The sequence below is a fragment of the Leguminivora glycinivorella genome, chromosome 13 (assembly GCF_023078275.1).
Source record: "Leguminivora glycinivorella isolate SPB_JAAS2020 chromosome 13, LegGlyc_1.1, whole genome shotgun sequence".
Taxonomy (NCBI): Eukaryota; Metazoa; Arthropoda; class Insecta; order Lepidoptera; family Tortricidae; genus Leguminivora; species Leguminivora glycinivorella.
Window position 1 is genome coordinate 19,043,206 of NC_062983.1, and position 23,796 is coordinate 19,067,001.

A 23,796-nucleotide genomic window follows, 5' to 3' on the forward strand; every position below is an offset into this window, starting at 1 on the left:
TCAATAAAAGTGAAAAACAACTGCGAACTTTAGGAATTTTCCAGTTCAAATATTTCCAGATGCTTGCTTACCTACTCCAGTAAGGAAAGGTGACTTTGGGACTTTCGGAACAAACAGTTCCATTAGCCATCCCTGCCGCCATTTTATTCGGGACCAGAATAAAAATGGCCGTTTGATTTGGAATAAGAAAATCGAACTGCCTATTCAGAATTTGGGATATAACCTGTTTTTTGGGGAGTTGGGTGGCAATCTACAGGAAAAGGGCTGTGGCTGCGACCCCATCTCTAGATTGTACAATGTACAGTCAACCAATTGGAACCCTAGGCCACTGTAGAACTATACCATAGTAACGTTAGAAATCAGATTGTAAGAAATCTCTTACTGGTTGTCATTTTGACATGGTTGTAGAGTGGCCTAGGGGTCCAATTGGTTGACTGTACCTAGAAATTTTATTGCATGTACTCTATTAATTTACTTTACTTCTAGTTTCATTATTTGAACTAAAAACAAAGAAAGAATAAATTGTTATTAATTGAATAGTTTATGATATTTGCTGAAAACCACATTTTTCAATTCATGTACTGCATTAACTGCACCTGCATGTATGTACATAATGGGCATGTTAAAAATAATTTTGTGTTTGGTATATGTAATACCATATCCTCATGTGGCTAAGTAATTACGTTTTGTAATATTAATAAAATTGAACAACAGCAAAATTAAATTGATTTATAATTTAATTTCCTGGGAAACCCCTCCATCAACCTGAGACACCAATAATATCTTAATATGCTTCCTTATTCTGTTTTCAAAGGTCTTCACCCTCTTAATCTTCTGTAAGTTTAATATTAATTGAAATAGGTACTTTATGTTTTGCTCTGCTGCATGAACTGTTCATCTGTAATTGCTTAGTTTCCATGGGACACGCTTGCCTAGTGCGGAACCATAGAATAGAACCAATTGTCTGTAAATCATTAAGTTAAATAGATATTTAATTCCATTTGTAGTTGCCCAAATGCCTGTAAGAAGGTATCCCGTTCCCTTTTGTTTAGAATATTTCGTTACTTTGGTTATCTAGGCAAGTTTTGTGTGTGGCCGACTAGAGGTAAACTTAAATATTATAAAAAGGTTATTTGAAAATGCCACATGTAAAATTACGAAATATCAGGGGCGGCTCACTCCGCGATTCCATCGCCACGCTACAAGTACATGCGGGCGGCCGCGAGTTCGCGGCCTAATCAGGGGTGGCTCGCATTCTCACGGAACGCTTGTTCGCACTTTCTATTGTTACTATACGTCGCGAGTTTTTTTAAAGGTTCATACGCGATATCCGCGTGTGGAATGGCTAATAACGCTTTGTTAAACAAACATTATGAATAAAATAGGACAATCTTACACAGATCTACTATTGATTATGTCATTTATGGCCCACGGAAACGTTCAATCAGGCTTGTGATGTTGGGATTTAAACATAAATATATAAATACTGTATATACCTAGAAAGTACCCAAGACTTGAATATAATAGCATAACATTTTATCTGAGTATTATTTTTTTTTTAAATACAGAGGCAACCCTAGCGCCCGACGCTGCGCACGTGCGGCTCGTTTCTTTGTAATCATTTTGTAGGTATTTAAAAAGGCGGCATTTCGTGAACTTCAAAGCAGTGGGCCTTCTGTACTTGTACTATTATATATTCTGTGGAAATATCTACAATATGTATTTGTTTTTTTTTTATATATTAGCCTATATGGTGTCCTACTGCTGGGCAAAGGCCTCCCTTTCCCCAGTCCTCATGGTTTGATGCCCGCTCTTGCCAGTTGTTGCAAAATACGTCGAGGTTGTCCCGCCATGTCTTCTTTGGTTTGTTTAATATAATTTATTAAACAAAATGAAAAAACAAATACTTTTAACTAACACACAAAAAGCTGTTTAATATTTAAGAAAAATAAAAGGCAAATTGATGACTTCATTTAAGAATAGGTACCTACTATGATGTATTGTTTATTTAATTACTGTTTTAAATTGGTAAAACAAAAAACAACAGGGTTATTGACCCATTCAGAATTCTAAGTTCCACCAAAAATGGTAAATTATATTACTGTACATTGCCAACTGTAACGCATTTTTGTTAAATATTTGTTATTTACAATGCCCAAATAAATATACCCAAATAAAAGTCATCAAAGGATGACATTTCAATCAAAGGATGTAAACTAGTACAAGAAATTGAAGCGGAAATAGCATCATTTACTTTAGGCTTAAAATTACTGTAAATGTAATAACATTGTTTACTTTTTGGATAAGATACTAATGTGGTGACTAATATCTGTGTTATCTGGTGAGGTAAGCATAATATGAAATTCGCAGAACTCTTATCAGATATGAAATTAAATTTATGAAGGTGTTATGTTGCTGATAACTGTAAAATAATTAGAATACTTTGATTAATTTCTTACATACGGAATGCCTTAGTTGTAATAATAAACATGCTTAGTAATCATGAAGTAAGGAGTCATGTTATATAATTTACTACATTACATGTGGTCTGAGATTTTAAGGTGTGCACTTGTATACTACTTTTCAGCTCTTTGAATACAGGATTTTTGACAAAAGGAAATAAACTTGAAACATAATGATTACTACAAAACTTTAGTTTTATGACAATAAAAATAAGATATTCATTGTCCAATTACTAGGTTGCCTCTGTTAACCATTCAAAAAACTTTGTGTCAACAACAACAATGTTTTATGACAACATTATGTTTTTAAGACCTATTGCAGTTCTACAGAATAACAAATTGAACTAAATGATGATGCAAAAAAATAGATGCCATACAATTTTAAAGAAGTTACAAATATACCTGACACCTATCTACATTGTAAATGTATAGGGTTCAGGAATATGAAAAACTATTATTTTATTATGATAAGATACAAAAACCCTATAAAGCAGAGACCAACTAACCCCCTACACTGACTGTGAGATATGAGACATTCCCCGATGGCATGTAAACAGATACGTAAAAAGTTGAGAGTGAAGTTATTAACTGCTAGTGTAACACTATTTGTTACTTGCTTCAACATATAAATCCATTATTATAGAATACTGACACAACTGTAGGTAGCGAAGTCCACTTGTTTGATTAAATAAATCATATGCTTTTCCTTGTTACCACAGCTATTTCAACTGCACTATCAAACAATACAATTAAAACAAAGAGCTCTATCAACTTGTGGTTGCAAGAAGTACCTCTATAGACATAGTAAAGAAATATAGCAAAATATAATTGTTTTGTATTTGATAATGTTAACAAACAGTCAACAACTTGAAAACTAAGTTACCTATTGTACTTTGAGGTTAGTTCAAAGTAATTGTAACTCAATTGAAGAACATACGAGTAGTTTCAGTAGGTTTCTAAACTATCCTAACCCATATCTTAGTGATAAAGCATTGTCGTGACCTTGAACCGTTTTTTTTTTAATTTCTACTCACCGTAAGCAGCGATCTGGAAGCTTGTATTGTTGCCATGAAGTCATTGCTGGAGCCCTGCGAACTTTGACTGTCGTTGGACTCAGAATGGTTTGACTGGCTATCACTAACATCGAGCTTCATCGTCATAGTCCTCACAAAACACAACACGAACACGAGATTTACGTAATGCTCAAACGCGATATCATTAGCCAATTGACGAGGTTAAGTCCAAACCAGTTATAGTTCCGCGTAATATCAAACTAGCGTAGCGTAAGCGTTCGTTTTCAATCTGATATCTGATTATTCTGATTCTGACAGTTCACTTCACTTGCAACTTTTGTGACAGTTCCGATTCGAAGCAAATGCGCGCAGATTATCTGAGAACACAACAATGATGACTCATCTCCGATGACGTCGTCGTCGCTTTGGGGATGCCCTTCTCTCCTGAGAATTTCTCGCCCTTGTTTCGAAATGTCCAAAGCGCCGTCTGTTTGTACCGGAGTATCAACTTTTCGAGTATGCTGTCCTACTTCAGCCTAAACAAAATTTAAAAGGGTGATCTCACCATCTATAAAAAGACGTATGGCGTGATATTCGACCAATGGCAGAACAGTACGGCTATGACGTCATATCGTTTACGTTTCGAATGCTATCATATCATCATTTTGTTGGTCGGTCGGTTGGTTCGTTTGATACAAAAAATAGCTTCAAACTTCAAATCTACATTGAAGATTCCGTGAATTTAGTCGCTTGATTTAGGTGAATAAATTCAGTAATTTATTGCGAAATTTATCCATTTTCACAAATTCAAGTCTAATAACTAGAATCAAGTAAAGCGTCTATGTAAAATAATACAAATAAATTTTGAACTGAATTATTTGTATTAAAATAGATGAACGTTAGAGACGAGAAGAATTTTGGATTCATAATGTTTTCTGTTAATTTGTACCTATTTTCATTACATTAGTGAGCAATTCCCGAATAGTTTGTTTGTACATTTGGATCACGTTTCTGATTTTGATAAAAATTGGTAGGCTGATAGAGTCCATGATGCTGAGCAAGATCCACTAGGTTTCCCAAAATGTCCTAGGTTGTTTACATGTATGAAACTTTGTATGAAACCTTCCTTTTTTGTTACCAGATTTCTATACATCTTCGGTAAAATGTTTTTCACTTCGCAGCAAATTTTATTTACATCTGGGTATTTTTCAAACCCTCGCAACGCTCAGAATTTTATTTCTTGAACCACGATTGTGGAACCGACATTTTAAATTTTTAATACCGACATTATTTGTTTTCCTTCTTGGTGATTAAAACCAAAATACTTATCACATTTTGCTATCCTGTGATCCGCGTGTGAGAACGTGACATAGTTAAAAATACAATGTTCTTGTAAAAAACTAAAGAATTATAGAGATTACTATTTAAAAAATACATTTGCAAAAAAAAATTGCATTATAACAAAAGAGTGTGTAGGCTTGAATCTAGGTAAAAATGTAGATATTTTGCCTCGTATATAACTCCTAACTCCCTAAATTTATGGAAATTACTTACAAGTTTTGTCTCTATTCGCCCCGTTTGTCGGATGCCTTTATTTTCTGAAGTCGGTTAAAGAAATTCGTTTCGTTTCACGTGAGGCACTTTTTTCAGTTTAATACAAAAACAAAACGTCTCTAATACGTCAATGTCACTGTCAAAGCAAATGCATGGTTCACTTACCTGTATGTGTATTATTATATTGAAAAAGAGAATAATATTCCCTATTTTGCTCAAATTATATGTCTAAGTTATAGGTACATCGTCAATTAACAGCTTTGTGATATCCGTAAGTTGAATGTTTAGACTTTTTGTGTAAAAACCCTAAGAATTCTGAAACCATATGTAAACATTTGTTAGTATATATTTTCTCGATGTTTTAGCCGATTTAACAATGTCGGGGAAGAAATGCAAGCACTGTGGCTCGTCGGAGATAGAAGTAGATCCCGCTCGTGGTGATGCGGTGTGTACAAACTGCGGAACTGTGTTGGAAGACAACATAATCGTAGCCGAAATAGAGTTCCAGGAGAATGCTCACGGTGGAGCCTCTGCTATTGGCCAGTTTGTGTCTGCTGAGTCTAAAGGAGGTGCAACTGGGTTTGGAGGAGGTAAGGATTTTACTAATGATATTTTATAGGAATAAGTGTATCCTAATGTGTTTCCAAATGATAGTAACTACAACTACTAAAGAGCTACTAAACAAAAACAATGATTAACCAGTAATAGGGCTTAGTTAACTGTGAAGTATGATCCTGGGTATCATTATGCAACAAAGGTACTAGATATTAATAGTACAAATAGCCTAAGAATGAAAATAAATACAAAAGTACAAATAAAATAGAATAATTTAAATGATTGCAAAACATTAGTAAACTTTTACGACTGTGACAATACTAATAGCTTCAAATCTGCCTGTAACTTTGTGCAGATATAAGTTGTCAAAAACTTTCAAGTTTCAACCCATTTTTCTGATGGATAGAAACTATTTCATTTTTGTAGGCCTTTGACTTTTCTGCTTGCCATGGTTGGGCTGTTGTGAAATGCTCATAGACCAAATTCCTTATTATAGAGAATTATTAAAATTTAAGGTGTAAAAAAAAATATCTTAGACCCAAGTTATTCTATTCAAAGCACAAAAAATGTGTATTTGATGTGTCCGAACTAATATTTAACTACAAAATCATTTTCAGCTTTCAATGCGGGTATTGGTCAAGAATCCAGAGAAGTAACGTTACGAAAAGCCCGAGATGGTATCACAGCACTCTGCCAGCAACTACGACTCAACCAGCAATGCATAGACATAGCTTGCAACTTTTTCAAGATGGCACTGTCCCGGCATCTCACCATTGGCCGGCCGGCGAGCCACACGCAAGCGGCTTGTGTGTATATGACGTGCAGAACTGAGGGCACAGCGCGTATCCTTTTTGTAAAATATATCTAGGTAGGTACTCTATTTTTAACCCTCTAACGCAAAAACGACGGGGTGTTATAAGTTTCACGTGTCTGTCTGTCTGTGGCATTGTTGCTCCCGAACCGATGAACCGATTTAGATTTAGTTTTTTTGTCTGAAAGCTGAGTTAGTCGGGACTGTTCTTAGCTATGTTTCATAAAAATCGGTCTACTATGTCGCAGTTGGAGGTTTTTTTCAAAATTTTAATTTTGTGGTTAAATAGGTTATGTAGTATGGTGACAACGCTTACGCCATTGCTTATTGGCCTCAGATAGCGGTGCCACGGCAGAGGCGCCGATGAAAGCTTGTAAAACGGTGAAAGTCAATGGTGGGCAAACTTTTTTCAGGACAGGCTTTTATTGCAGGCCATATAATATGAAATTAGAATATGTACCTATTATGTGTCAGGAATTGTCTATCCATACTAATATTATAAATGGGAAAGTGTGTGTGTTTGTTTGTCCGCCATTCACGGCAAAACGGAGCAACGAATCGACGTGATTTTTTTAGGTGGAGATAGTTGAAGGGATGGAGAGTGGCATAGGCTACTTTTTGTCTCCTTCTAACGCGAGCGAAGCCGCGGGCAAAAGCTAGTGTGCAAAAGAAGTTAAAGAAGTGGGCAAAAGAATGTGTGTAGCACTGTAGTAATAAATTAATAGCTGAGGAATGTAGGTAACTTTTCTAGTTTGTAAACTTTTATTTTCTTTAAAAGTAGAAATAAATAAAAAAATAAAATAAAACACAATAAAAATAAAACATGATAATTTACAAAAGTAAACAGGGCAAGGTAGGAAACTCAGCCAAAGCCAATTTTCATAGCCAGTGTCGCCATCTATAAAATAAATGCCTCTCGCAGGCCATTTTCAACAATATCCTTAAATAATTAATGAACCTACGATTGTACTCACGTTAGTATATCGCCATTGCTGCGACATGTTTCGGGCCGAACGTTTAACGTGTATAATATTCTTAACATCACACATACAGATCTCTTAATCGACATCAGCGACGCACTGCAAATCTGCTGCTACCAACTCGGCCGCACGTACTTCAGGCTTTCTCGAGCTCTGTGCATCAACATTCCACCTACTGGTAAGTTTATTTCACTATGACTTTATTGAGACCTTTACCACACTTTACAAACGCCAACGCCATCTATAGTTCCAATCGGGAACCTCCAATAGATTAATTAAACGTCGTACATCTGTATGTACGTGTACTGCAACCTCGAGCCTGCAATGACTACGACAAAAACAGTAGAAATAAAATAATATGGAATGTTGTACATTTTCCATACAACATTGTCGACAATTAATTCAAAGATGACTGTTACGAAGAAAGTGGCGCCCTCATTTATTTTATGTCTCACCTCTGGAGTTGCCAATAGGCTACTGTGACTGTTTACCATCAGGCGGGCCGTATGCTTGTTTGTCACCATGTAGTATTAAAAACTATTAACCATATCTGCTTCTATCAACGACCGCACTTCGGGCTTTCTCGCGCTTTCCACCTGCAGGTAAGTCTGTGTCACTTTCAGCTCTACTACATACAGCTTGGCAAACATTTTTAGAAATGGAAGTCTTTTATTTATCATAGAAACACTGTCACTGTCTGTTGGTGTGTGTGTCTGTCTGTGGCATCGTAGCTCCCGAACCATGTTTCATAAAAATCGGTCCACAAGGTTTTTTTTTTCGAATTTTAATTTTGTTGAGCCTAGATTTATGAGATCTAGATCTTACGATTGAGCACTTAATAGTTATTTGTTATACAAGGGGGCAAAGTTGTATTTTAACGCCGAGTGTGGAATTGAAAAACGAGCAAGTGAAAGGATTCTATAGTTGGTTCGAGAATAGAATCCTGAACTTGCGAGTTTTTTAACACACGAGAAGTAAAATACATTTGCACCCGAGTGTAACACAAAACTTTTCCCCTCACTATAGCGAGGAAACTACAACGCAAAAAATGCGTTTATCACTGCTTCCAGTAGTTCCACAGGTGGTAAATCATCTTTATTACTAGATTCACCTACCTTTATCAATTTTAAAGCAGTTAATTTGACTTTATTCAAGGTCAAAATACTTTACCCACTAGTGGATAAAATGCGTTTTTACCCGCTGGTATTAAAGGACAAAACACGTGTTTCCGAGCTAGTGAGGGGAAAAATATCTTTTCACAACAGCAATTAGTAAAGGCTCTCATTGATACTTCAAAAACGAATAGCAAAGTTGCAATTTATCCAATGTGCAAATAATTTAATAAATTTTTGACTTATCTTACATTGGCTGGTAGAACTTTAAATGATGAAATCATAAATATTTCAATCATAAATTATTAGGGGTTATTGATTATTTGAATGTTTTAAACATCGTGAGGAAACCGGACTAATTCAAATAAGGTCTAGTTTACCCTTCGGGTTGGAAGGTCAGATGGCCGTCGCTAGTGACGTGGAAGTTGCGGAAACTTTCCAAAAAAATCTTAAATTTCTTGAAAAATTCACGAAACTTTCACGAAAAATAAAGGGAATTTAAATTTATGAAATTGAAAGTTTTCATCCATACAAAGTATGGAAAGTTTCCGAAGTTTGCCTATATGAAAATTTCAGAATTTTGGAAACTTTCCGTCGGCACATCTTTAGCCGTCGCTTTCGTAAAAACTAGTGCCTGTGCCAAATCTTGGGATTAGTTGTCAGAGCGGATCCCAGACTCCCATGAGCCGTGGCAAATGCCGGGAGAACGCAAAGAGGATGATGATTGATTATTTTAACGTTTTATAGTTAGTATGTTTCACTCAGTTGACTCGTTGCCCTCGATCTTTTAATGTCACATTTTGAACCACTCGTTACGCTTACGGTTCAATATTGGACTCTAAATTACTGAAGTCTGTAGATAAACTACAAAGGCTTTTCTTTGTATATACATATGTATTTAATTCATATCATATCCTTTTATGACAAACAGAATGCTAGATGAGTTGCTTTTATGCTGCAGTAAAAGAAAGAGGAACAGTTGTCTCTAAGAAAAGTGTATACCAATATTTACTGGAGTAATAAAATAAATATATTCAAAGTCCTTTAGTTTCCAATATAATATATTTACACATAATGTTTTATAATCTGAACAACACATACTGTAATTTCTAAATCGCTAATGCTACGGAATTAAAAATTAAAGAACAGCATAAATATTAATTGTAATATGTAATATATTGCATTAAATTTGTGTTATGGATCATTTCTACTTTAAGCATTTTATAGAGAGCGTACGACATCCATATCACATTCTTAGGTTCCCTTATGTCTATGTAATTCAACAATATACAAGTCATTTTATATTCTCAACGAAACAATAACATTTTGGGAATGTTAAGTATCATAAATATTGAACGTTTTCCCGATTATAGTGAGGTTACGTCTCTCAATACATGTCAAGCCAGAGTTCCTAGTTAACCTAAAATTCTTTGACCTAATTTTTCAAATGACCTAGATTTTTTTTCATACACCAGTAACGGCTTTTTTTAAATCTTCATTCATAACTTAAAATGTTATAACAATCCGAAAAATGCAAGGCCTAATGAAACTTTAGGTCAAACTCCATGTAGGTCGGAGTGTCCACCATTTACACAGACATGTACTTGAGCGGACGCGGCCTTTGCATTAATTGTCATTCCTCGCTCCCGGTGCCGCTCATCGTGGGTCCGTAATAGATCAGTTCAGGTATCTGTCCCCCTTGCACTCCTGTCCCGTTAGTACTCTCCGAAGAACAGTGGAATTGGAAAGTCACAGTCCCCATGTAGACTTCACTCAGTCCTTCTTGTCCAAAGTAACTCAGCTCGCTTCCATCTAGGATAGCCGAGGCTGTGTAAAAGTATTCCGGTTCAATCTGTATTGGGTTCTCAAAGTAAACATGGAATGTGTTACTTGACCCATCTGAGAAGAACTTCGTATTGTTTTCCGCCAAGACTCTGCCTAAGCGCTTCAGCTCGATCTTCACGTTGTAATCCGCAGCACCGTTCGAAGATCCGTACAGTCCAAAGCCAACAACGAATATTCGCTTGTCTACGCAAAACTGTATGGAATCGCATCTGCCGCGATATCGCCACTGATTGCTTCTATAAGCGCAGGATTGAAACCTGTGACATATCTGGAAAGATATAAATTCTAATTATTTTAACGCATACATTAATAATTTAATAAAATGCGTCTATAGTTACGTTACCTGAGACTTGAGTCCAGCTCGCGACTTGATGGGGTAGCACAGTGGGGGTTTGGCGCACGCGGTGAAATGCAGAAATATATCTATAGTCTCTTGCGGTGTGAGTATTCCTATCTGAGCAGCGCTGTTGGCAAACTCTTCCAATGACATCGTAGGGAATCTGATCAAGTATATAGCGTTTCCAAGCATTGCTCGTTTGTTGCTTGGTGTCGACTCGATTTCTTTTCTAGAACATTCTGCTTGGGCCCATGCTAAAGCTGCCTCAAACAGATTTATTTCTTTGCAATTCAGAGTTTCTCTTGCTAGTACAGACTCCAGGGTCGATATATCAATGTCAACAAATCCTTCTGACGTCAGGGCCATCTCAGCCTATAAATAATGAAATATTCTTGTTTTAAAAATTGCTAGGTGTATTAAAACTGCAATACAATTTGTTTCATATGTTTTATTCAGATCTTTACAAATGAGTCAGAAATGTTACAAAAATTGTACGACATTTCAACATTTACATGCAAATTCTAACATGCAGACACCAATGGATACAGACTGTATTGCAGTTTAAATCTATTTACGTATTGACTAGGTATAGGTACACTTAATACTTGGAATGTTAGGGAACAGTCAGCAGCAAAAGTAGTTTACCAAGTGAAGTGTTCAAAATGAGACTAAATATTTCTAGGGCAAGAGTGTGCAGATTATTTTGACTACCCCACCTCTGTATGTTTGCTACTGACTGCTGAAACAATGTAGCAAATGAACATTAATCTTAAACCTAAATCACAACCAAAATGCATAACATTGAGCATTAGAGTTTTGTGTACTAATAGTTTCAGTGGCTTAATTTTGAGTCAGACTTTGAGTCTATTCATCACAGATTCTGTGTAGAGTATCACTGCTTCCCGCTTCAGGACTTGAAAAGCTTCGACTGGAAGATCGCGAAATGGTGACTAGGCTACTGTAGGATGGGGACGGCTCGAGGCATATTGTCGATATGTGTTTTGTACTCTCACATACCTGGGCGTCGATCACTTCCCAACACCTCTGCATGAGTTCTGGCTCTTCGAAGAGCCTGGACTGGCTAAGAAGGAGACAAGCGTTTTTTGCTGTGAGACTTGTCTCCAGGTAATTGACACAGGCCCTTGCTAGATGAGGCACTATGTACTTTTTAGCAACATATAGTGTTGATAACACTGTGTCTGCTTCTAGCTGGATTTCATCACAGTATAAATACCTGAAAAAGAAATGTGCTCAAATTAGCTCCGAACATTTCTATTACCTAGTTGTCAGGATAAAAAATTCTTTGAAAAATTATTTATAATATATTTTTTATTTCTTGTGGTGCCTCTTCTGACTTAATTTTATGCAGTTTTCACTCACTTTCTCTTTGTGTCATGTGACTCACTTTAAAACTCAAAAATTATTTTATAACAATAAAGAGGCAAAGGTTAGATTACATTACATAAATTATTGATATTTGTTGTTAATAATGTTCTTACTTCAATAATGTTAGGAAAGCTGATGGCTCGACATCTGGAACCTCAATTTCTTGTTTGCATTCTGCCAAACCTCCATAGAACATAGCATAGAACACTGAACTGCCCGTCGCTAGAACATACTTGTGTGCTGGGATCACTTGTGTGTGGCCTGAAATGAGAGAAATGATAGAAATGATTTATTAGAATTATTAATAGCATAAAATATGTCTTCTAAATTTTATGAGAAATATTTTCTAATTACTGATAATTATTTTAAATTAATCTGTCAATGGGCTGAAATAATTTTCTAAAACAAAGCAAGTCTTACCGGGGCTTCCAACAACAAATGTGATATCAGCCATCAGTTGATTATTGAACATAGCGGCATTCCGCTCCCTTATGGTGGGCTTGGTGGCTTGCCAGTTGGGGTCCAGCGTGGCGGCGCCCGGCGGCGGCGCGGGGCTGGCCGCGGGCGACGGCACCGAGCTCGACGACCCGCAGGGCGACGGCGGCCCGCTGTAGCACTGAGACACCTGGGTGCCAGTCTCGCGCTGCGAGATAGTCTGGCTGTGTGGTGGAGATAATGACTGGCCTCCATTATTAATGTTTTCCGCTGTAAAGTAAAAACACTATTATAAATCAATTAGCCGACAAAGACCTAGGGCGAAGATCTTAGACCACAATATCCAGGTCAGACGTCTGACTAATTATAGCTAACACGACAACGTCACTATTACACGATTTATCATAAGCCACAAAAGACTGAGCCCGCTAATGCATTATTGATCCCACCTACGTCGCCTTTGACGAAGATGGAACTCAAAATCGATAATATTTTTCAAGTCTGCGCTCACCGTTCATCCAAGCGTTCGTTTGTGCGACCGACATACTGTCCTGTAACCTCTTAGGAGGCTTTGACACAATTCTAGAACACAAATTCGACATAGTTTATAAACAATACCCGCGGAATCGTTCAAATTCTTTTTAAAAACATTAGGGCCGCGTACTCCTACAGTTTGACGTCGGCCATATTGCTCGAATGCTTGATTGACTTGACAGCGACGGTCGGGCGCGGGAGGTAGGGGAAGGGAAACAGCCAATCCAGTGAATCCGGTACAAATGTGCGTTCGAATACAAGAATACATGTTATAGATTATTTACGTCGACGGAACTGTTTTAATTTTAATAAATTTGTGTAATACTAATTTATTGTGTTCTAGAAAGAAAAAGTACCGTAGAGTATAGAAAATGCTGATTCCATAACATCTGGTATAGAATAAATAAACCAATTAATCTTAGTCTCTGCGAAAAACTTGCAAAATGTTCTGCGTCCGTCTCTCGAATTTTGATAAAGTGATTGTGACTTTTTCGAATTTCTAACCTTTTGGAAAACGTTAATAAATATTTACTTCAATTCTAAAACTAACAATCAAATAGACTACTGTTCTGGCAGGATAAATACGCATAATGCATAATACATATCCTAGAACACATCACCTTCAACCAGCAGCCGTGGCCGTGGACGTTGCCGGCGCTGCGACGGTTCTTGACAGTTGTTGTTCACCTCCGCGAATCTGCCATCTTCGTTGATGAGGCTCTCGAAGAAATCTACGCTGCTGTCCATCGAGGATTGCAGTCGCAGTTGGCACGCGTACCACACAAATCTGAAAAGAAATCAATTAATCTTAAAAAAATAGGCAACTATTTTGGCGAACTGTCTTGCGTTTTGTATTGGGCACATATGTATATTGAAACGATCCCTGACAATATTATACCATGAATTAATTGATTGTCTTTCTGAGTTCTGGCAGGCAATTATGGTGACGCGATATAGTATTTTATGCAACAGGCGTTTAAAGGAGGTCAAAAAAGACGAGTGGCGTGGGTAACAATTTGAGGCGAAGCCGAAAATTGTTATTAAGACGCCACGAGTATTTTTTGACTCAGTTAAACACCGTTGCATACAATACTTTTTCTACGACCATGCACTTACTTTTGAATAGTTTTCTAGAATAACTTTCGTGAAATCCGCACTGTTTCCTACAAGTATTTTGACTTGTCTTCTGCAATGTTTCTGCACTCACCCTGTCGCTCGCACTCCCCCGCGCCGCCGCCCGCCCCCGGCCGGCGCCCCGCGGCCCGCTATTACCCTTAACGGCTACCTAACAATGCTGTAAGAGCTATATCGTATGCGTGGGTACGCGGGGCGCCGGCCGGGGGCGGGCATCTTTTATGTAGGGTTTTAACGATCTATGCACGACACGGTAAATGACGAATAACAACACGGGAGTAGAAAAAATGATAAAACATCAGCCGGCGTATCATGCTTACAATTTTATCACTTGTCCACGTGGATAAGACAACTGTCACTTTCACACTGACATACTTGCCAAAGCGTGACGGATGCTTTATACACGTGGATAAGTGATAAAATTGGAATCATAATACGCCGGCAGGCCGTCCCTATCGCACTTAATAGTGACGGCCAGGCGGGCAATTATGGTCGCGCGATAAATGATAAAACATCTGGCCGTCCCTATCGCACTTACTCATAGTGCGATAGGGACGGCCTGATATTTTATCGTCTATCGCGCGACCATGCTACCCGGCCAGATGTTTTATCATTTGTTGCGCGACCATACTTGCCTGCCTGTTTTCTGATTGACATGGAGACTAAAGCAATATTTTACGCACAAAAGCGGACGTAAATATAAACTTGAACGGGCAGTCAATTTTGATAGACATATTAGTTATTGATTAGATACAGTTTATCCTATTTTTATTATACATATCCACCAAAATTGCTCATGTTCGATAGAATTAACATAGGAATTTGTGTAAATGTAAATTCATGCTAAATAGTTTCGTTTCAATAATTTAATTCTAGTCAAGATAAATAAAATGATAAATAGTTTTCTTTGACGTCAATAATTAAGGCAAATACGCAGGCAGCAAGTTTGCGAAGCTTTTCGTATTTTTTATTTTGGTGATGAAGGCCCGAAAATATTTATATTCCTTTTAGTCCGTTGCTTCTGGAAAGTTATGTATGAAAATGTTGGCATAATTAATGGAAGATTTTTTTTGATTGGGATATATACATTACAGGCCGAAGTTATTTTTCATCAACCCTCCCCATCCCTCCCCCCTCTGCGTCACCCCTCTTCCCCCTTAAATAGCCGAAAATGCGGTTTTTCGCGATTTCTGACAAAACCGTTGTAGATACAGAAAAAGCGTGTAGGAAAAAAGTAATCCTTGATAAATTTGCTACAAATCGTTCATTGACACTTTGGTTCTAGCACTTATAGGTTTCGCGTGATCCATCACGAAAGTTGGTCCTTTACTGCAATTTTATTTAGTGAATGTTAAGTTTTCTCCCAAATTGCTTACGAAATCTGTTTGATATTACTAAAATATTATAAACTGAAAATGAATTTCAGGGGGAAAAATCACTACCATGGGTGGGACTTGAACTCACGGCGACTGGATTGATACTCCAGGGCTCTACCAACAGCTACCAAAAGCTCATCCCCAGTCATAGATACACTATATAGATCAATGGTACTCCTAGCGACTACTACCGTGAAAATATTACGTCTTAAATAGTTACTGGAATTCCAAGACATATTGGAAATTCCACCCATGGTAGTGATTTTTCCCCCTTAATTTTATTTTAGTCATGAGTTACAATATTTTAGTTATATCAAACAAATTTCGACGATTTCGTATGCATTTTGGGCGAAAACCTAACATTCACTAAAGAAGATTGCAGCAAAGCACCAACTTTCGTGACGGATCACGCGTAAACTATAAGTGCTAGAACCAAAGTGTTAATGAATGATTTGTAGTAAATTTATTAAGGATTACTTCGTTCCTACGCGCTTTTTCTGTATCTTCAACAGTTTTGTCAGAAATCGAGAAAAACCGCATTTTCGGCACTTTAAGGGAGGGTAGAGGGGTGACGCAGAGGAGGGAGGAGTGGGGAGGGTTGATGAAAAATAACTTCGGTCTATAACGTACATATTTCAATTTAAAAAAACCTTCCATTAATTATGCCGTAATTTTAGCTAATTTCCCCCTGCTATTTCTAAAGATATTTAACTAAACTTGTAAAAGTAATATACTACCAAGTTAGTTGTGGTTTGTGTTTTATCAATTTGTTTAAGATTTAATGTGCAGTTGTAGGGTTTTTGGTTTTCGGAGAGAATTATATAAAACTGTCTCGGTCGTCGCGACTGGTAATGGACGACAACATTTGGACTGGTGACCGTTGGCCATTGCTGGACAATTGTATTTACATTACTATTGTATGCAAAATATCTCGACTTCGTTCGGGAAGGATTAGAATGTGATGACTAAATTCGGATATTTCCCGGTAAAGGAAATATAGTAGTTAACATTTCTAGAAGCATTCTCTGTTAAGGGAATCTGTTTTATTGTTCAAATAATTTTAGAATTATAAAACAGATTTCGATAGGAATCGTGAAAATCTCCATTAGGCACTATTCTTCAAGTGTAGTACGTAAAGATAGACGTTCAAGTGTAGACATTCGTGGATCAATATGGCTATCTTTCCCTTGCTCGGGTATCAATATTAGCAAGGGCACTTAAACAACAAGTTTCGCCCCCTTGTATAATAAATCGCTTTGTTGCACATTAAGCATAGGAATATTTAAGTCAAAGCATCAATAAAATTGCTATCACACTTATCACAAATAAAAAACCGGTAGTTACACTATGTTTTATCGATCTCTTAATGTGATACTATTTTTGAATATGATAGTGGATATGATAATTACGTTTTTTTAGCAAAATTAATTCGTGCAGACATAATGTAAACGGGTTTTCCTAAAATAAAACTAACCTGTTTTATATTTATTACACACAGTCAATAACATCTACAGGATACGACATTCATAAAACTAAATGACTAAAGGTTTCGCTTTAGAGACGTATTTGATTTTATTAAAACATTTTTGAGTTAATTGTTGTGTCCATCTATCTACACTTATCATTTTTGCATCTGACCTACCTAAAGGGGAGTAGGTACGTACTGTTTAGTATCTACAGATCTACTATTTATTACTTAAAAAACTCCGTATCTTCTGTATTATAGTCCGTTCAGTTCTACTTACATAGTACTTACATTTTAGTTCAAACCCATCAATCTCATTTTAGTCGTTTCTTATTCGCAAATTTTTATCTCTTTAATTATTCATTCAACGACATGCGTGTCCATACATCTATTCCATTATGTATATTCCATCAAACTAGCAAAACATTGTAATTACCAGTGTAATGATGCCATAGCCGCTCTCAATAATATTATGATAAACGTTTGGACATTGGACAGATGAACTGTAATCTAACGTGATGATCTGCAAAAACTACACAAAAATCTGTGATGCTTTAATGTTCCCTTCAAAAAACGAGATGATGTTGAATATAGATTAAATATGGCTTCAGAATTACATTTAAGGACAAGTTGGGCTCAGAATCTCATTAAATATGTGTTGATATGCTGGTTGCAACGCTTTTTACTTGTGACTGGTAACGTGTTGTAAGACTTGAAATCGTTACAAAAGCCGAATTTTATAGCACCAGGCTCGATGAGCCAATTCTCGACGCCATTGCCGTAAATGTTTATTTTACTCTGTTGACTGCCCTCTTTTTAGGGTTCCGTAGTCAACTAGGAACCCTTATAGTTTCGCCATGTCTGTCTGTCCGTCCGTCCGTCCGTCCGTCCGTCCGTCCGTCCGTCCGCGGATAATCTCAGTGACCGTTAGCACTAGAAAGCTGAAATTTGGTACCAATATGTAAATCAATTACGCCGACAAAGTGCAAAAATAAAAAGTGAAAAAAAATGTTTTATTAGGGTACCCCCCCTACACATAAAGTGGGAAGTGATTTTTTTTTTCATTTCAACCCTAACGTGTGATATATTGTTGGATAAGTATTTAAAAAACCGGCCAAGAGCGTGTCGGGCCACGCTCAGTGTAGGGTTCCGTAGTTTTCCGTATTTTTCTCAAAAACTACTGAACCTATCAAGTTCAAAACAATTTTCCTAGAAAGTCTTTATAAAGTTCTACTTTTGCGATTTTTTTCATATTTTTTAAACATATGGTTCAAAAGTTAGAGGGGGGGGGGACGCACTTTTTTTTCCTTTAGGAGCGATTATTTCCGAAAATATTCATATTATCAAAAAACGATCTTAGTAAACCCTTATTCATTTTTAAATACCTATCCAACAATATAGCACACGTTGGGGTTGAAATAAAAAAAAATATCAGCCCCCACTTTACATGTAGGGGGTACCCTAATAAAACATCTTTTTCCATTTTTTATTTTTGCACTTTTTTTATCTTATCTTCTAGTAACTAGGTCTTATTTGTCTTAACAGACCGCAAAGAAGATTTAAGAACATTTAAATGTTTAAAGTTTGTTCTTGTTTATCGTTGCCAATTTTTAAAGAACATACAAATAATACTAAGTGCTTATCTAATATGGACCGTCAATTAACTGCCAATTAATGAAGGACTACAAAAATGTGATCGTGAATATTATTTCTTACGTTAGGTTGCGCTGGTTGATCGGCAACTTTTTAGGATAGTATGAAAATTGTTTTCACTCTGACTCTAATTTTGATAATGCACGGGACTTATACTTAATTCTAAATCCATCTCTGACTTTTCGAGTAGACCGGTACGGCGGCGGTGTCCCCTGAGATAATGTTATCTGAGAAGATTTAAACAACTTGACGCGATTATGGTCCGTAGCAGTAGATAGTAATGAGTAAAAGACGTAAAATGTTATATGCTGTCATAAAGAAACAAATTAATTCTTTATGTGTGGTGAGAAGGAGATATCGGCAGGTATAATATAGGTACGGGCACGGGTACGAACGAAATGCAATAATATTATTTATGTATTCCAACATTTTCAGCAGCCGCGTGGTTGCTGCAGTGGGTGGGTTTCATCTTTATGACTTTCCCTTCATTCCCTAGATTGCTCCAATCCCTAGGACGCTCTTACCATGCCATGCTCACCAATCCTAGCCAAAGTTATTTAGGTAGTAATCATGATCAACCTAAAAATAATTTTACACAAGTTTCTTAGATCCTGTTCGATCCTGACTCATATTTCCTTAATTTTAAATTATCTCTTAAAATATGTTTGACGCACGACTTAAAACAAGTTTTTTCATCAAAACAACTAAATAAAATAGAACGACCGAATAAAGTAAATTAAAATAACTAACCGGTTGGTGAAGTATGTGAGGTCCGATTTTGTGAAAATCAACCCCAAAACTATCTTTCCTAATATCACAGGTATTTTCGGTGTTCCAAAAACACTCCCCTTCATTTCATTTTCTGGTACTGCATCCATTCATTTTCACAACACTATTCACTGAAAACCTGTACAGTTTTTTTTTTAATTTTTATGCATCCAGGGATTCCAGGGACAGGATTTTAATTTTATTTATTTTTTAATTACGAATTAATGCGTTTGTATTGGTGCGTTCGAGCAGACTGCCGCGCGCGCAGACGCGGTCGGGCACGCACTACTATAGCTTGCGCAAGGTCACCTGTCTCCTGGGCACCGGTGGACCACCGCCAAACCTGAGCGAGATGGAACACATATGTCTTATCTGTGCTCGCTTATCGATATAATGTATCAATCAGCGATGGTATTGCCGACCTTGATTATTTTTGTTTTTGTTTAAATTGCATACTTTGCATAGACGCCGGGTATAACCAGTTTGACCGTGTTTGGTTTGGAGTATGTGCTTAGCCAAACAACGCTGTTTTGGACTTGCATCAATTATTACTTTATTAATATTGTTATAGGACTACAGGAATTAACTGATGGCTATATGGTAATTAACCGTGTAGTCTGTGTGTAGAGCACGTGCAGATATCAACGTTTATCTATGGATAATAGTATTTAGGTAGATATCACTAAACGCATACAAGAGTTAAATCAATTCGAGACAAACCCTACCCTGCGCTCCAAAAGACAGATCGTAAATCTAGCCCGGTAGGAGGCCAAGATAAAATGGAGCTAAATGAGTTGTGGTGCAAAATTACCACGGAGTGTAAAATCCTATTGGTCTGACAGACCTGGCTGCTTTTTTGAAGGAATGTACGGACGAGACACAGGGTACAGTGAGCTGCAAAAGTGCATGGCGAATTTATCAATGAATTCATCCATAGTTTCTCCATGGAAATTCGCTACTGTAGCTAAATGGAGAAGCTCTTTGCCCAGCAGTGGGACAAGATACAGTGTCCAGAAAATAAATAAAAATAAAAACAGATGTTTGAGACTGTCCCAAGGTGGGTGAATGGGTAATGTAGGATTATCTGCCTTTGGCTTGCCTTGCCGGCCGTTCTGTCCGGAAATTTGTTTTCCATTCATAAATTATCAATTTATCAATTATATTCCAATCGTTATAATTTCGTTTAATTGTCGCAACATTCCGTGGGTATCTAACTGTTGCATTATTGACCAGATAAGAGATATTGAGTTATTCCATAGCACACTTGCACCATATGTAGTTATGTACCGACATCAATTTGGTTGAATTAAATGTATACTAAAAAAGGTTTTTCTCCTTTAATCCCCGAATAAACAAGGTACTAGTTTGATCATCTAGTAAGTAAATATGATAACCTAGCAATCCTAGCATGTATGTAATGTTATGTACTAAGTATGATTTGATAGTACAAAAAACATCAACGCGTGTATAATATTATGAAATAAACTCATGAAATAGTAGCCAGTTGTTGTCATTTACTGGAGAGCACGGCGCCACGTGATCGGTCAAATTTATTATCATTAGATCATTACATTCATTACGTTTGACTCCATGAATATTATAGGGGAACCTAGCCAACGTCACAATCGCTTGTTACGCTTCGTTAGCGTATCACAGGATTCACAGGTTAGTTCGTTAGCGTATCGCTCTTTTGTAGTGAATCGTTTTGATCGCCTTGTAGCAGTTGTAGTGTCAATATTCTTTTAACTATTAGGTAAGCTATAGTCGACGACTTACAAATCCTATAAAACCTACATATTATGACAATTCGAGTTCTCTAATATGTCAAATCCATACTAATATTATAAATGGAAAAGTACGTGTCTGTTTGTTTGTCCGTCTTTCACGGCAAAACGGAGCGACGGATTGACGTGATTTTTTAAGTAGAGATAGTTGAAGGGATCTCAAATTTTAGTCCTAAATTGCTCTAAAATCTGAATGGGAGTCATGCAGTCACAGCGTTTTCGGGATGAAAATTAAAATATATACCTATACCTCGACTTGCGTAAGCATTAGTCAATAATCAATAAAATTCTTTAACAAGCTGCAAGGAATGATGTCATAGCCAATGCATAATTCGCACCTATTGTATTGTAATGAGTCATGCTAATCATATTTGGATAAGTGACCCCCTTTTAGGACACTGCGTTTAGTGAGGTTAAAGAAGCTATAGCGCTTGAGAGATATGCGATTATTTGTTAAAAGGAGACGGCTAAATACAAAACATTGATACGGGCATTTTCAGAATTTGAGACCCCCCAATTAGCGTAAGTTGTTAACAAAACCGGCCAAGAGCGTGTCGGGCCACGCTCAGTGTAGGGTTCCGTAGTTTTCCGTATTTTTCTCAAAAACTACTAAACCTATCAAGTTCAAAACAATTTTCCTAGAAAGTCTTTATAAAGTTCTACTTTTGTGATTTTTTTCATATTTTTTAAACATATGGTTCAAAAGTTAGAGGGGGGGGGACGCACTTTTTTTTCCTTTAGGAGCGATTATTTCCGAAAATATTAATATTATCAAAAAACGATCTTAGTAAACCCTTATTCATTTTTAAATACCTATCCAACAATATATCACACGTTGGGGTTGAAATGAAAAAAAATATCAGCCCCCACTTTACATGTAGGGGGGGTACCCTAATAAAACATTTTTTTCCATTTTTTATTTTTGCACTTTGTTGGCGTGATTGATATACATATTGGTACCAAATTTTAGCTTTCTAGTGCTAACGGTTACAGAGATTATCCGCGGACGGACGGACGGACGGACGGACAGACAGACGTGGCGAAACTATAAGGGTTCCTAGTTGACTACGGAACCCTAAAAATTGACTCGCAGTCAGTTTTCTGACGACAATTAAGCATAAAATCTGTCTAAAATGTACTTTTTTCACATTCTGAATGTAGATTATCGCTTAAAGTTTATGCAATTAACACAAAAACAATATTTTTATAGACATTTAATGCTTAATTATCGTCACAAAACTGACAGTGAGTTAATTTTTGTTTTAGACTTACGCTAATTAGGGGGTCCTAAATTCTGAAAATGCTCAGGTACCTAATACTTACAAATCAAAATGTTAAAGAGTCACTTAATTATGTATGCTATAAATCTTAGAACCTCTCACTGCAATGTCACAATTTAGCTTTCTTTCAACCCCTTGTTTGCAAATCACAACATAGTGTCCCTCCGACTATTAAGGGTTGTCAAAAATCAAGTAATTATCCAATCTGTGGTTGTGGTGTTTAGTGTTTACCATCTGACCTGGTATGCAGATGTATGCCTTGAGTGGTATCCCCGAAGGCAACTTTCAGAAATACGGAGAAAAAGATTCCAAACAAAGTTGGCGCCAACACACAGCCCTGTCTTACTCCTCTACGCATTGGGCTCACTAACTATTTGCGGAAGTGCCGCAAACTAATGGACGCTGCTTAACCCATCATATCACACACACAGACACACATTTAATACAAGAAAGCTAACACGAACCCGTCTAGGAAGCAAAGAACGCCTGCTCCTCCCCGGTTGTCGTCTGACTAAGTCCTCCAAGACTATACAGGTACAAGGTCCCAAGATTTTTAACAAACTTCCCAAAGACATTACCTGTATAGAATCTTCGAACCAATTCACACGAGCGTTAAAAAAATGGCTTATCGCCCACGCTTTTTATGACATGAATGAATTCTACATCTTTTAAATTATTTAATTAACATTCACAAAACATTATATCCATTTTATTTTAATATTATATAATGCTCAATGGTCCTTAATGTAATTTAAAAATGTAATACCATATTTAGACAAATCAAACTACGAATACTAATATAATAATTTTAATATACCATATAATAATTATGTACCTAAATCAATTGTGACGTGTAATATGTAACAATATTATAAATAAATGAGTATCAGTATGAGTATTATTGATGATGGTTGTGGTGTTAGAGTCCGGCCAAGATAAGTCTGCAAAGATTTTAATAGCCCCGCCTCAGCAAGAGCTAAGTAAACGTCATAATTTCATCAAAGTTTGACGTTTACAATAATATCTGGACTGGCGAGGCTGTGAAAATCGTTGCAAACTTATCATGGATTACCTCAGCAATTCCCGTTAAGTTTGTACATTTGGAATCACGTCTCCGATTTTGATAAAAATTGGTAGGCTGATAGTCCATGATCCACTAGGTTTCCCAAAATTTCCTATGTAGTTTGTATGAAAACGTTCCTTCTTTGTTACCAGTTTTCTATACATTTTCGGTAACAAAAAAGGAAAGTTTCATACAATCTACCTAGGACATTTTGGGAAACCTAGTGGATCTTGCTCAGCATCATGGACT

General features: G+C 36.8%; 2 protein-coding genes across 4 annotated transcripts in view; one reads left to right on the forward strand and one right to left on the reverse strand.

Moving 5' to 3' along the window:
- Positions 1 to 4,061: 4,061 nt before the first annotated feature.
- The window catches only part of LOC125232949 (transcription factor IIIB 90 kDa subunit), a 53,790-nt gene continuing 34,055 nt past the window's right edge, over positions 4,062 to 23,796 (forward strand). The window contains exons 1-4 of one of the 2 annotated variants that reach the window (XM_048138801.1): positions 4,062 to 4,234; positions 5,395 to 5,619; positions 6,202 to 6,426; positions 7,449 to 7,553. In XM_048138801.1, the coding sequence (XP_047994758.1) occupies positions 5,406 to 5,619; positions 6,202 to 6,426; positions 7,449 to 7,553 (544 nt within the window). In that variant the 5' untranslated portion in view covers positions 4,062 to 4,234; positions 5,395 to 5,405. Of the gene's footprint in view, positions 4,235 to 5,159; positions 5,301 to 5,394; positions 5,620 to 6,201; positions 6,427 to 7,448; positions 7,554 to 23,796 lie in introns of those variants that run through there. The other variant, XM_048138800.1, reaches the window with a different exon arrangement.
- Positions 9,528 to 19,621, reverse strand: LOC125232950 (BTB/POZ domain-containing protein 6-B). 2 transcript variants are annotated; one of them, XM_048138802.1, is made up of 7 exons: positions 19,403 to 19,621; positions 13,645 to 13,811; positions 12,476 to 12,760; positions 12,169 to 12,316; positions 11,687 to 11,903; positions 10,676 to 11,041; positions 9,528 to 10,600 (listed from the first exon to the last, which is right to left on the reverse strand). In XM_048138802.1, the coding sequence occupies exons 1-7, from the start codon at positions 19,528 to 19,530 to the stop codon at positions 10,121 to 10,123; spliced, it is 1,791 nt and encodes a 596-aa protein (XP_047994759.1). In that variant the 5' UTR covers positions 19,531 to 19,621; the 3' UTR covers positions 9,528 to 10,120. The 2 variants fall into 2 exon arrangements, with proteins under 2 accessions (XP_047994759.1, XP_047994760.1); XM_048138803.1 differs by lacking the exons at positions 13,645 to 13,811; positions 19,403 to 19,621 and adding an exon at positions 13,002 to 13,222.

Bases quoted from the DNA above. Each gene is read 5' to 3' on its own strand.
- LOC125232950 (XM_048138802.1), bottom strand. From the start codon at position 19,530: ATGGATGCAGTACCAGAAAATGAAATGAAGGGGAGTGTTTTTGGAACA. The intron at 12,317-12,475 runs GTAAGACTTGCT...CTCTCATTTCAG, and splicing joins ATTTGTTGTTGGAAGCCCCG to GCCACACACAAGTGATCCCA. The intron at 11,904-12,168 runs GTAAGAACATTA...TTTCTTTTTCAG, and splicing joins GCTTTCCTAACATTATTGAA to GTATTTATACTGTGATGAAA.